This window comes from Anopheles maculipalpis, chromosome 3RL, assembly GCF_943734695.1.
Source record: "Anopheles maculipalpis chromosome 3RL, idAnoMacuDA_375_x, whole genome shotgun sequence".
NCBI lineage: Eukaryota > Metazoa > Arthropoda > Insecta > Diptera > Culicidae > Anopheles > Anopheles maculipalpis.
In genome coordinates, this window is record NC_064872.1 from 44,591,396 (window position 1) to 44,605,252 (window position 13,857).

The 13,857-nt window shown below is 42.7% G+C and overlaps 3 protein-coding genes across 3 annotated transcripts in view; 2 read left to right on the top strand and 1 right to left on the bottom strand.

The window, feature by feature from the left end:
- Window positions 1-3,004: 3,004 nt before the first annotated feature.
- Window positions 3,005-8,057, bottom strand: LOC126565104 (serine/threonine-protein phosphatase PP2A). Its single transcript, XM_050222244.1, has 5 exons — window positions 7,790-8,057; window positions 3,910-4,119; window positions 3,483-3,836; window positions 3,214-3,404; window positions 3,005-3,123 (listed from the first exon to the last, which is right to left on the bottom strand). Exons 1-5 carry the CDS (start codon window positions 7,889-7,891, stop codon window positions 3,051-3,053), a joined length of 930 nt encoding a protein of 309 aa, XP_050078201.1. The 5' UTR covers window positions 7,892-8,057; the 3' UTR covers window positions 3,005-3,050.
- Window positions 8,058-8,582: 525 nt separating this feature from the next.
- On the top strand, window positions 8,583-11,027 carry LOC126565090 (guanine nucleotide-binding protein subunit beta-like protein). Its single transcript, XM_050222229.1, has 3 exons — window positions 8,583-8,800; window positions 9,050-9,258; window positions 10,387-11,027. The coding sequence occupies exons 1-3, from the start codon at window positions 8,692-8,694 to the stop codon at window positions 11,005-11,007; spliced, it is 939 nt and encodes a 312-aa protein (XP_050078186.1). The 5' UTR covers window positions 8,583-8,691; the 3' UTR covers window positions 11,008-11,027.
- An 803-nt stretch (window positions 11,028-11,830) lies between these two features.
- Window positions 11,831-13,857, top strand: part of LOC126564660 (dolichyl-diphosphooligosaccharide--protein glycosyltransferase subunit 1) — a 378,005-nt gene continuing 375,978 nt past the window's right edge. The window contains exons 1-2 of the mRNA XM_050221747.1: window positions 11,831-12,408; window positions 12,505-13,310. Coding sequence (XP_050077704.1) covers window positions 11,832-12,408; window positions 12,505-13,307 — 1,380 coding nt within the window. The 5' untranslated portion in view covers window position 11,831 and the 3' untranslated portion in view covers window positions 13,308-13,310. The remainder of the gene's footprint in view (window positions 12,409-12,504; window positions 13,311-13,857) is intronic.

Genomic DNA, 13,857 nt, shown 5'->3' on the forward strand with positions numbered 1-13,857 from the left:
GATGCATTATAGCCAGTACTCTAGAAGTATCTTGAATGCGTGCATGCGTAACACCATCGCCAAAAGCAGGAAAATATTTAAAAGCGAGATCATAAGATCATGATCAACGCAATATGGATGCCACGCAGAAGGTGTTTGTCGATACCATGCTCCTCTGTGACAAGGCATACCTATCGTCGTTGGCAAAATCGTTACCATCTGCCAACGGGGTTTCGTTCGACAAAAAGGTGATGAAAAGCTTAACATGTGTAGACGACCGTGAAATATAGCATGGAATTACGAAAAAAAAGTACACGAAACAGAAGGTACAAAGTGCTAAGTTTAACAACAGTACGGATTAACACACTACAGTCGAGAGAGAAATACATCTAAAGCCATTCGAACCATCGACGATGACTTTTCTTCTAGATGCCAGGCTTAATACAGGGTTTTGATCCATATAATGTAATTGTAGCATCGTTTCAGAATAATATTTCAAATAGATAATGGAATATATCAAGCACTAAACAGTGAATTGTTTTCAAAACGCAGTGAATAAATAAAACAAACTATTGGATGTCATTTTTTAATTTAAAAAAATATATCGGTTGAACCGGAACCAAACAATCGGCAGAAAATCCACAACTCAATGCAAACGAGTTGCACAGCCCAATTGCAAATTTGTCCTAAGCGAATGCATCATTCCACTATATATGATTGCAAAATTTCATAAGACGCTTATAACGACCCACAATCCATGTGAACAAAGTTCCACTGAGTGATCCAACAATTCTAATATATGCATCGAACCCCTGTGATCTTCAAATGAATAAAGTAAGGAACATAATCAACTAAGCCTAAACAGATGCGCGGGCTTTTTAGGTTCAGGTTGTTACGTTTTTATTTGTTGCATGTGTTGTGTACTGAAGCTAGCGAATGTTATAACACCATCCTCGTCCATCAAAGTAAAACCGCTAATAAAACGAAATGTTTAATAATGCTCTTGTTTGTTTGTTTGTTTTCCGTTTTTGCAAAATACACCGGTGCGTGCCAAACACTGCCGATATTACTTACTGCCCTGTTTGCTTTTCTGCCCTTCTAGCTCTTACGCCCACTTTCTGTCTACCAGCACTATTCCACAGTTCGCTAGAACTTTTTAATAACAAACATTATTTTTTCCTTTTCTTTTCTTTTTCTCACCAGTAATACGCTGTTTGTTGTTGATTGATTGAATTCTAAACTAGCCGTTTTGCCAAGAATTTCTCACGCATTGGAAAACAAATTGAATGAGCCAGCAACACACAACAAAACTACACAGGCGGGGCCGACTTCCACCCACCACCACTCCATAAAACAATAGAATGAAGAAAGAAAGAAAAAAAGCAAACATGTATGTGCGGGATGGCAGGTGGCAGGTGGCAGGAGAGACGGATAGCGATACCCGACTGCGAACCATTCATTAACACATCAAAACCCACTCCATTTTGTAAAGTAGTGTATCGGCTAATCGATCAAATCTGATTGACCATAGTCTCATTGTTAAATAATACAGACAGCAACCGTTCTCACAATTATAAGAGAGTGCCGCAAACCGAACCAAAACTTGCTGACACAAATGCTTGCAGATGTTTTATTCTTGTGGTTTTCTGTGGAGCCATCTGGATCATGCGCAACAACTATACGATCCTACGTTAATATAAGGTCATAAATAGAACTTATTTCCCTTATACGTAAAATCTTTTCCCTCGCTCTTCTCGCTCACGCTCACGTAGAAAATGATGCATTGAAATACTGCCACCAAGCCACTTTTCGTACGCATCATGCAAAATAATTAACACTTTATATTTGAAAATTCCGATGAACCATCCGTCGAAACAGGCTTTCAAAAGGGAGATAGTTTGTGTATGTCGTGGGGCTTATACATTTTCTGGCTTTTCCATGCATCCCTTCTTCTCTCATTATAGTGGTGCACATACATATCTAGTGCTTTCTTCCAAACTTCTTCTCACACAGACGGATACTTTTCTCTCTCACATCACTCTTCTTCCTTTTCTTCCGCTTAAGTAGTAATAGTAGTGGTAGAGTAGTATTACAATTTCATCCTGTTTTCCGTTCTGCTTTTCCCTTCCTCTTCTTCTTATTCTGTCATCCATCAATGAATGGCAGTCTGGTTCCAACGAAGAAGAACGTTTAAGTTTGCAGCAAACAAACTATGTAATTTCTCTCTCTCTCTCTTTCTCTCTCTCTCTCTCTCTCTCTCTCTCGCTCTCTTTCCATAATCCTGATTGATCAAAGTCAAACCGGGTATCGATCTTCCGCTTGCCATCTCTTGCCACGCACAAACACAGCACACACACACACACAAATGGGACCACGATATGCCCCGTGTCTTCGGGGACAATTTTGCATTTTTTGCGGATTTAGTTTTAGAAATAAGCGCAGCCACAAATATACCAAACACACAGATACGCGAACAAAGTTGTTCCTCCATCATGTTCTAATTTCTTGTGGTATGCGTCATAACACATGCTTCTAATGTGCCGCCGCGCGTGTGTGTGTGTGTGTACGCGTTTCATGGTCCGTGTGTGTATATGAGCAAAAGGCGATTTTCTTCTTGATGGGTTTTTTTTAAAGCAAAATGATTTGCTTGGCAAAAAGATGTTACTTTTCCAAACTTGTTTGCTGGCTGTTCCCTTGTTGTTGTTTTTTTCTTTTTTGTTAAATAATAGATCTTTCACAATATTATTTGATTATGATGTAATTATTATGCTTAAATGTGTTGGTTGTTGTTGTACGAGCGCCATAGTCACGCTTTATTACGCATATCCTCCTCATCCTCTCGTTTTGTTCGGGGTCAATTGTCTGCACACACTGACACAACACCACTACTACTACCTGCAATGCTCCCTCTTCTTCTCCATTGTAAACATCATGTTTACCATTTGCTTTTCCTGTTCTTCTATTGTATGATGCAGCTTTAGTATGTCTGGCTCGCATAATGTTGTGTGTGTACCTGCTTAATTTGTTTACTCGTGCTATTATTTCAGCATCATATAGTAAGGATATTGTTCTTAAAGGAAATAATCCGGCGTTCTTCTGGTCACATGTGGTTCGCCACGGCGTGGAGCTGGATCAAATTGTAGGCTATAAGGAGAGGACGAAAACAAAATTACTAATTATCCACCGAAAAAAAAGCGAAACGAAATGTGCGCCCCGAGAGCGGCAAATACTTACAATGAAAACTTGAGTGCATCGTCCAGTTCCATCAATGCTGCCTGATTGCCACAACGGTAGCAGTAGTTCGGTGCAGAGAAAATAGTGACAACATTGCGATCGTGGCACCAATTATATCCTTCCATTACTAACTGATGTGCTCGTGATACTAATGTTAGCCCGTTTGTGTGATTGAACAGTTCTGAAATGTCCTGAAATGTCAACAAGAACACACAATTATTAATCCTTTCTTTGCATCACACTTTTATCCACCGCAGAGCCAACATTACCTGTCCAAATGTGTAACCTGCACCTCGGGGTGAAATTCCCCAGCCACCTCGGTCATCCGGATCGGACCAAAGCAGATCACACATCGGACCTTCGTGTGGCACCTCCTGAAGTCTATCGAGTGCTCGAATGTGATCAAGCGTATCAATCGAAGGGCTGAGCCCTCCGTGCAGGCAGAAGATCTGTCCGTCGACCAGAGCCGTCAGAGGCAGATAGTCAAACAAATCCGTAAAGAACTTCCATACGTTCGGATTGCCATACTTTCGCAGACACTCGTCGTAGAAACCGTACACTTGCGTAATCTGCCGCGACTCGTGATTGCCGCGCAGGATCGTAATTCTTTCGCGATATCGGACCTACATTTGGGAAAGGGTAGAGAAAAATGTTACATTTGCTAACAACATATGCGTACATTTCCATCCAGCTTACCTTCAAAGCCACCAACAAAGTAACGGTTTCTACCGAATAATAGCCACGGTCAACGTAATCTCCCATGAACAGATAGTTAGTGTCCGGCGATCGTCCACCTATCCGAAACAGCTCCATCAGATCGTGGAACTGACCGTGTACGTCTCCGCATACTGTAACCGGACATTTCACCTCCTGCACGTTAGACTCCTTCGATAGAATTTCCTTTGCCTGTTGCGAAATAGAGTTAAGTGCACAAAGAAGGTGTTTAGTGTTTTCCGCTAACATTTTGAAAAATCGAACTACGGCTTCTTCTTCTTCTTCTTGGCTTAACGACCTTCTAAAGTCACGCCGGCCATCGAATGGCTTACTAACTTCCGATACCACGTAGTTGGGTAGTCAATTCTCACTACGGGGGAACGGTCCCCGGATGGGATTTGAACCCCGGTCCTGCCGTTTGTCGCCTACACCACCGGGCCGCCCCTTCGGCTTTTTATGAATAGAAAAAAACTCTATCCAATCAAATCAAATACGATTGTTTTACACATGATAAGATATTAACAATGACAGAGAACGCTGATAAAAGCAAAAGATACAGAAGTGAATCATGAATTTTGCGTCAGTAATGACGTGCTGTGTGCCCATTTTTGCATCTATAAATATTTACTTTACTCATATAATTCGACCTTCGCAAAAAGCTATACACCAACTTGCACTAACACACACCCAGTAGCTTATCAATGTACGAATAATACATTTAACAAGCAGTAATCTCCTACTCAAGTGTCGAGATGTACATATGTAATTTATTACTTAAATTAACATGCGAAACTTGCGAATAATTTCTTTAGCTAAATCACTTAATAAGACCATCAGCCGCTCATCCTGAATGTTTGTCACACGAACGGGCTTTGTCTGAAACATAGACTGTGATTTTTGTATGACAATGTTCATCATGACATATTCATATTATATATAGTATAGTCCATATTATAATAGTATAATGCAATACAGTGTTTCTGAGGACATAGAACAACTTTCTCCATGTTTAAACAATGGGCGATTTTATATCTAACAGCAATTGTTCGTTCTTTTAAAATTGTCAAATGTTTTAAACATTGAGACACTCGTTGTATGGCTTGAGAAACACTGTAAGAAAAGGTATATGTAACACTACTGAATGAGTGAATTTTGTACCTATTGCACGTAATTTGGTCTTCCTATACCGTTTGTCGAGATATTAACATAGAGATTGGGTGGATTTTCATAATGCATAGTTTCCTAGTTTTTAAAGTACACGTAACATCGTTTCTAATATATGTTCATTGATAAAGTATTATGTATAGTAAAGAAACATATAGGTATAAATATTCTACTTCGTCATTCATTCATCACCGCTGGGCAGATGTGTGTTTGTTGTCAGAGACAATTTACAGACTGTACTGCTGCCAGATCAGTGCAACAGCACAGTGTACAACCGAATGTGTGTACACATGATAGTCGGTACTAACCGGTGGTGGTTTAGGGCCCCCCCACGGTAAGCGCCAAGGCAACCTGCCAATGACATTTGAACTGGCATTCACATCAAATCTGTGATCCTTCGCCGTTGAATTGCATTCGTGGAAGTGGTGAAGTAATGAGGATGTGGAAAGAGCACAGTACTAGCAGTGCGACCTCATTGTAAATCCTACAGACCGGAACGATGATTCTTTTCTCCTCACGAGAGTTAGCAAAGGGTGCATCATCTAGTTCAAACTGCCAGAAAGCAGACTTTCTGCTCCTGTCCTTGCAGTTCAGGGAAATCTAAGACACTAATCTTAATGGCCCTTGCATCTTGCCTACGGGCGGAAGTTAGTAACAACACCTGCCGTTCATTCAACCGGCGACCGACGGGTACATCGGGAAAACGGTCGGACCATGTGAGCGGGATACAAGGTAAAGCAGCAAACAAGGTACACGTTGTTGTGCGGCATTAGCATATCGGAAAGGAAGCGTATTTTTCGCTGTACCAGTGCCAAGATCTTGAACCGATGAAACCGGTGTCCGTCCGCGAGAAGTTTAGTGTTTGAGCGATTCACCGATCGCTGTTCGGCCCATCTAAATTCTACCACCAGTGCCGGGTTACGATGTACGAGACGGGATGGCGGTGGAAATGATGTGGGTTATTTACCCTAAAAATAGACTTTACAGGCTTGAAGGATTGCCAGACGCAGTTTTTGACCAAGCGTTTGTCTTGTTCTTCTTTTAAGTTGTGTAGTTTAAATAAGAAGAAGAAGAAGTTTAAATTCGTTATTTACGCGATTTGATTTTCCAACCGTATTTCTCCCAACGGTCAGGCGAAAAAAAACTGCGTCATTATCGATCATGCGTTTGTTGATATATCAATTATTAGGACAACAACTACACGGGCTACGCATTCAACGAGGGGATTCATTCAGCTGTTAGCCACATTTGATAATAATATCCCGTCACAATTTTATCAAACCTATTTTTACAATTCCATACCGATTTACATACTTGTAAGTTGATTAGCAGGCTTAAAACCGCCGAGATAAGATAAAAAGTAATGAAGCTTTTCCAAATTGCCTGCCGAGTTCACTTGAGTTCTGCTCTTGGGACTGTATCCGATGTTTGAAGAATAATTTAAGGAAGTTACACAAATGAACCCCTAAACTTTCTTTTAACTCTTTAAAGCATCTTCAGTAGTGTTTGACAATACAAGCGGTGTTGAAATATTGCACACTCACACATGCTTATCCTTCTCAATCATCATCACCGACTTGTAACTTCGGCAGCACAATCATGACTCATTGACCGTAGATTTACTAGGTTTGCAAATGTGCGTGTGTGTGTGTGTGTAAGAGAGTGAGCCGTAGTAGTGTTTTACGGCTTACATTATTGCCATACGCACATCACAGTACGTTAACTCTTAATCATCGCTTTGTTTTCTTTCTATTGACACCGCAATGACAGCATTCGTTTAAATCATCATAAAAACTTTAGCCATTTTTTTGCTTAACTCGTGACCAATAGACAGCTAAATTTGATGGTGGACTGTGACGCGAGAATGGAAGTAACATACGCCCTCACACAAACACTCACTCACACGCATGCACAACACATATCACGCATCCGTTCGAGCATTCCGTCGCATTAGTTCTATGTGGTATGAAAGTCGATACGAAAATTTCCATTTTTACCATAAAACCAACACCGAACGAACGATCCTAGACCAAAAAGCCTGAAATATAGCGAGAAAGTCGGCACCGTTTTATCATGCAAAAAGGCAGGACGACTTCCGTAAGCCGCCACCGCCGCCGCCGTAGAGTGCCGTTAAGTTGCAAAACTTTTCCAGCGCTCTTTCTCACTCTGATGTTCCTTGCACCGTCATCATCTCGCTCAGGTGTTTGGCGGCTTTGCGTATTTCTCCTATCGATCTCTCTATCTGTCTTGCTCACTCTGCCGCTCGAAGGCGCTTTTCTGCGGCTTGTGGAAGTTCTTGATCTCTGAAGGACACGGTTGAATTTTATGCGGATTCTTGACACTTCCTTCAATCCTTTTCTTTTCTAACCCTCCAACACAATACAGCAAAAACGGAACAATCGCATCCTCACGGCGAAAGATCACACCATACACGCACTTAATTATCGACACCATGGACGAAAGCTGCGAGGTTCCACTGAAATCCGACAAGCATTGCATTTGGCGACACTTTTCCCTCAAACTCATCAAATCGGCAGCCCCCAGTTGCGGCGATATTAGATCACTGCCAGCCGCCGTGAGATACGCGAGCTTAACATTTCTGCCTTTTATTCTTCTCTGCACATAATTTCACACCGTGCAATGGTTCGCCGCGTCCACTGCCCATATCTCGTCATCATCATCGTTGTCTGCTGCCTACCTTATCACACAGAATTTTCACTTGCGATTCGGTCAATTGTTTGCACTCGTTCAGTTGCTCGATCCATTGGTCTAAATCTTTTAGCATAGCCTTATCCTCCATTCTTTTCGGTATGCTGAAATCGGTCAAAAGAGTCGCAATCACACGTTTTCGCACTGGTTTGCAACTGATTGGCCTGTTTTGTACCGAAATTCATACGAATTTCGGATCTTCTCGACTGCGAAGCACACTTCTTTCTAACAAAATGGCCGACGCTGCGTTTGTCTCGCAGTATTTAGCAGAAAGGTTGGTGGATGTATGACGCATTGTCGACAAGCTCGGGACAAAGCTTCGTTAGCTTGACAATCGCTGAACTGCTTGTAAAAGACGTTTCGTTTTTTAAATTTTCGACTAGCTCGTGTTCTCTCTCATTTTGTTACCTTTTTAGTTTTTAAAACGAAGAAAATTTTTAAACTATGTCCATCGTTTTCTTAACATCCGGTTTCAGAAAGGAAATATAACATTTAAATGCGAGCGCATAGTATGAACCCATCTTCTTTTTGAACATTTCTCTTTTAATTTGAAAATGATCTGAAAACGAAATAAGTGTAACTAAATGTGTTGAATATACCATGGATCCTTTTTTTGTGAAAACATTCATTTTGTTAAATTTTGTTGTCGTGAATAAAAATGATTGCAGAGATTTTGGTACATTGATGGGAAATTGTTCATGGAAGCGTACGTAGTGCCTAACGTCTGATGAAAATGACGTTTCAATGTTGCTGCTGTCATCCTTGTCATGCGCCATACACCGTCGTACGTTCTTTTCATCGCCATCTTTTGAGCGAGCCGCACGTGAATTTTGCTGGTTGCGAGATTTATCCGCTTGGCAAAGTGTGTATAAAAAGTGAAGCGAACTTAAAATGACTGAAACGTTGCAGCTGCGCGGCCAGCTTCTTGGCCACTCGGGATGGGTTACGCAGATTGCCACCAATCCGAAATACCCGGACATGATTTTGTCCTCGTCTCGCGGTAAGTGTGTTGCATGGAGTGTGATCGTAACCTCAAACTGAACAATCGGTTCCTCAACGCGGCATGGGATGGTGTAGCTTTGTTGGGTGTTTGATGTTCGTTTGGCCGTTTCTAAAATCGAACAGGATAGCCGCATTGTTTTTCCATTTTTCTAATTGAGCATCGTTTCCACGTTGTTTTATGTATTTTTTACCTTCTGACTGAATGAATCTTGGATTTCTAACCTAACTTTTTTCTGGTCCATTTCAGACAAAACTCTGATCGTATGGAAATTGACTCGCGATGAGTTGAGCTACGGCATCCCGCAAAAGCGTCTGTACGGACACTCGCATTTCATTTCGGATGTTGTGCTGTCGTCGGACGGCAACTATGCCCTGTCTGGATCGTGGGACAAAACCCTTCGACTGTGGGATTTGGCCGCAGGTCAATCGACCCGCCGTTTCGAAGACCATACCAAGGTTTGACAATTATGTTACTGAATTTGGCTTGCAAAGGGCAGGCAATGGCAACTACACACTCGTGCTCTACCGCGAACAGTGCTAATCGTGATCTTACTGTATCATCACTAAGAGAGCCCTTGAACCGATACGTAATGACGAGTAAAAATGCTCACATTACGTATTGGTACGTTTTGTGGAGAAATTCGATAAACATCTGCCATGATCAATCCAGCGAACGTTTGAGAGTTTCTCACAAATGGTTGGGCTGTGGTATACAAAATTCATTATTGAGGCTACGCGAGGCAGAAAATAGACCTAAACGACCGTAAAAGTTTAAAGCGCCAATGCGTGGCAGAAGAAATGACAAAAAGTCAGTTAAAAAGCGCCAATGCGTGGCAGAAGAATTATATCGTGCTACTACCGTTTGTGAGTAAATAGCAGATCCTGATGATCCGAGGCGTATAACCACATCCATACGGTGAGGGGCTCGAGGAATTTGTTTGTGACTTTGGTGAGATGTTCACATTCTCAGTCATGTAAAATCTAAACAGTCGGCATTTGATCGATGACAAACACAAATGCCGTTTACTGTCTAGTTACATGGGAATGTAATGTACAAGAAACAGCTATGCGTAAAAGCTTCAACTAAATTTTTGAATAGCTATTGTTTAATTGTTAAGGGGGTTCCCTCTTTGGGTTGAATAATCAATCGAAGAAAATGCGATCTGCTATCAGAAACCACCTCTTCTATTCCGGTGCACTCCTTGGGAACAAAATCTCATTATAGTGAGACGTGCTCGCTGTGAGGAGTGAGATTTTGTTCCCAGGGCTGTGTCACCATATTGAATCAGCTTCGCACATCCCAGCTCCATGCAATTCTAAAACAGATCCATGAATTGTATGGCGTTCTTCTATTGATATAGAGCGTGCAAGAGTAAACTTCCTCCCGATGGAGCAATCCTTTCCAGTTCCTGTCGATATGTGGTAGAAACGGGGCAAGCTCTGTTGAGAGACATACAAACACAATTTCATGTATGGATGGAAAAATTGTTTCTAGCGATCGCATTTTCTATCGACGTCATACAGTGCGATCTATTTATTAATATAGTGCAGTTTACTCATTGTATAAACTTTTAAACATTGCAGGACGTTCTTTCGGTTGCATTCTCGGTAGACAATCGTCAGATTGTGTCGGGATCCCGCGACAAGACGATTAAGCTGTGGAACACTCTGGCCGAGTGTAAGTACACCATCCAGGAAGATGGACACTCCGATTGGGTGTCGTGCGTTCGCTTCTCGCCGAACCACACCAACCCAATCATCGTGTCGGCCGGTTGGGATCGTGTGGTGAAGGTATGGAATCTGGCTAACTGCAAGCTAAAGATTGACCATCTCGGACACAATGGCTACCTGAACTCGGTGTCCGTTTCACCGGACGGCTCACTGTGTACATCGGGTGGCAAGGATTGCCGCGCCTTCCTATGGGATCTGAACGATGGCAAGCATCTGCACACTCTGGAGCACAACGAAGTCATTAACGCACTGTGCTTCTCGCCCAACCGCTACTGGCTGTGCGTTGCCTACGGACCATCGATCAAGATCTGGGATCTTGCCTCCAAGACGATGGTTGAGGAGCTGAAGCCAGCCAAGAACGGAGATCCGCCACAGTGTCTGTCGCTGGCCTGGTCAACGGACGGACAGACTCTGTACGCCGGTTATTCCGACAACATCATCCGTGTCTGGCAGGTTTCGGTTTCTGCCCGCTAAAGGTGAAGATAATTGCCGATGGTGTGTGTTGTCCGGTGTGGATAATTTTTGGCGGGTGGCTTGTTCATTTTGCGAATGAATGAGCAGCATGGTATTGTATTTCTTTCTTTGAAAAAGAACGTAATAAACGAAAAGATTTAAATTGAACTGTGTTTTATCGTGTAGGTGTGACGATATAGAATTGTATATTATGGAATTAATGGACTGCAGTGTGCATCTAATTATAATAATCAAAACGTAGCAAATAAATAATATTCGTGAATGATAAACTATTAGTTGGTGATTCAATACCAGCAAATGGAGCTGCGTAAGCAGCGCACCAACACCAAAGTGAAGGTTTCTCTACGCCAGAGTTGTAAAATGTTGATCGTGAATATTAAGGTTAACTGCAATTCAAACAGCATACTGCGAAACCTCTCATCTTAACTCCATGAAAATCGATGAAAGGTAGTAAATATGTATAATGTAGAATCTTGCTTCCTATCGTAACATTTGTTTGTGTGCAGTTGCATATTTATTTGTGGCCAACTTGGCAACATCAAGCGGCTAAATTACGTCAAAGAAAAACACGTCATGTTTGACAGACATCAGCTTTTGGTTTGCGTGTCCCACAGACGCTGTTTTCGATCTGGTTTGAAAACGTTTCAACGTCGGCTGCTTAATCCAATCTGCAGTATTGAGGTGTACCCCGTAAACGTCCACGCGCATTCGCGGCTGAGAAGAACACACAAAATTGATAAACTTGGGAAAGACACCGTAGCACGTCGCGCTCTAGGCCGGATAGAATTTTTAAGCCTTGGAAACATACAGTTTCGTTGGGAAAGATGGTAAAAGCAATGCTTTTCCTGTGCTGCATCGTGGCCGCGCTTTCCGGTGCCTCGGTCCAAGCGGCAATCGACATGGAAATAGAAAACAGAGCTGTCGATCGTACAATAGATTTGACTTCGCAATTGGTGAAAATTTCCTATAAAATCACGCTGGAACACAAGTCGAAAAAGCCCATCGATACCTATCTCTTCCTGGTGCCGGAAGCAGATCGCGAACGGTTGGCCTTTATTTCGGCGAAGGATTCATCGAAGAAGGAGCTGAAGCTTACGGAAACCACGACCCCCAAGGGAGTGACGTTCAGCATGACACTACCGGCCGGTGCATCGAACCCGGTCGTGTACATCGAGACCGTGTTCACGAAATCTCTAAAACCGTTCCCTTCATCCATCGGTCAAAGCGAGCGGCAGCTGGTACAGTACTTTGGCAATGTTTACGTGTACTCCCCATATCCGACGGTAACGCAGAAAACGACGGTACATCTGAGCTCTCGCAATGTGGAAAGTTACACCCAGTTCAAGCCGAGCACACAAGCGGACAGCACAATCACGTACGGACCGTACGATAACGTGGCAGGTATGACTTGGGATTTCATGACCGCATCCAGCAACGGTACGGTTTGGATTATTGTGCTTGACTCTTGATTTGTTTCCTTGTTGTTATGCATTTCAGCCTTCTCTCACGAGCCCATGACAATTCACTTCGAAAACTTCACGCCATTCCTTACCGTAACTCGGTTGGAGCGCACGATTGAGGTATCGCACTGGGGTAACATTGCCGTGGAAGAAACGATCGATATCGTCCACTCGGGCGCGACACTTAAGGGAGCATTTTCGCGCTACGACTACCAGAAGGATGCTCGCTCTAATCAACCCAGTGTAAAGTCCTACAAAACGTTGCTACCTGCTTCCGCTACCGGTGTTTACTACCGTGACACAAACGGCAACATTTCTACCTCGGCTCTCCGCACGCTGAAAGATGCGGTCGAGCTGGATCTGCGCCCACGTTTCCCACTGTTCGGTGGTTGGCGCACACACTACACTCTGGGCTACAATGTGCCAAGCTTCGAGTATCTATTCCAGAACGGTGATAATTTCTTGCTCAAGATGCGTGTAATCGATCACATCTTTGACGATATGGTGATCGATGAAGTCGTGACCAAGATCATACTTCCCGAAGGATCGAACAACATCAAGCTGATCGCACCGTACTCGATTTTGCGACACCCGGACACGCTGCACTACACGTACCTAGACACTTTCGGACGGCCGGTGATTTCTTTCAGCAAGCGCAATTTGGTCGAAAATCACATTAACGATTTTAACCTGAAGTACAACTTCTCGCGCGTTATGATGCTGCAGGAACCTTTGCTGGTGGTCGGCTTCCTGTATGTGCTGTTTGTGTTTGTCATCGTTTGGATGCGGTTGGACTTTTCTATTATCAAGGAGAAAGAGCCACATCAGCACAAGGATTAAAACGTTTGGGCGACGACCCCTGCTTTTTCCTTTGCTTCTCTCACAATCTCGATGCACACTGTCGGATTGGTCTCTTGTGTGTTACGACATTTTAATTGACTCTTTTCTTAAAAATAATTCCGTCGATAGGCTAAACGATTTTTTCCGAAGTTTTAGAAGAAGAAAAAAACTAGCCATGTGTTAAAACGTTTGAATTGAGCCACTGGGGGGATAGCACTAGTAGCACGACTGAATTTCGTTTCATGGAACCGATCTACCGATCGAACAACAACAAACATCCCCATTTCCGTTCAGCTTACGAGGTGCATCATTTCATTCTATCTGAACAAAGTAGACAAATAAAAACAAACACACAAAATTATTAAAATGATGTTTTTTTTAAGGAAAGGTGACATTGATGAGAGCGCCAGCATCTTAGCGTCGTCCTCAATGTAAGAAGAAAGGCACAGATCGCACACAACTGGTTCCATAAATGGTAAATGAAGTCAAAGTCTTTATACGAACTATTCACAGGTCCACTCCACTCAAACCAGGATTGTAGCTTCCCGTT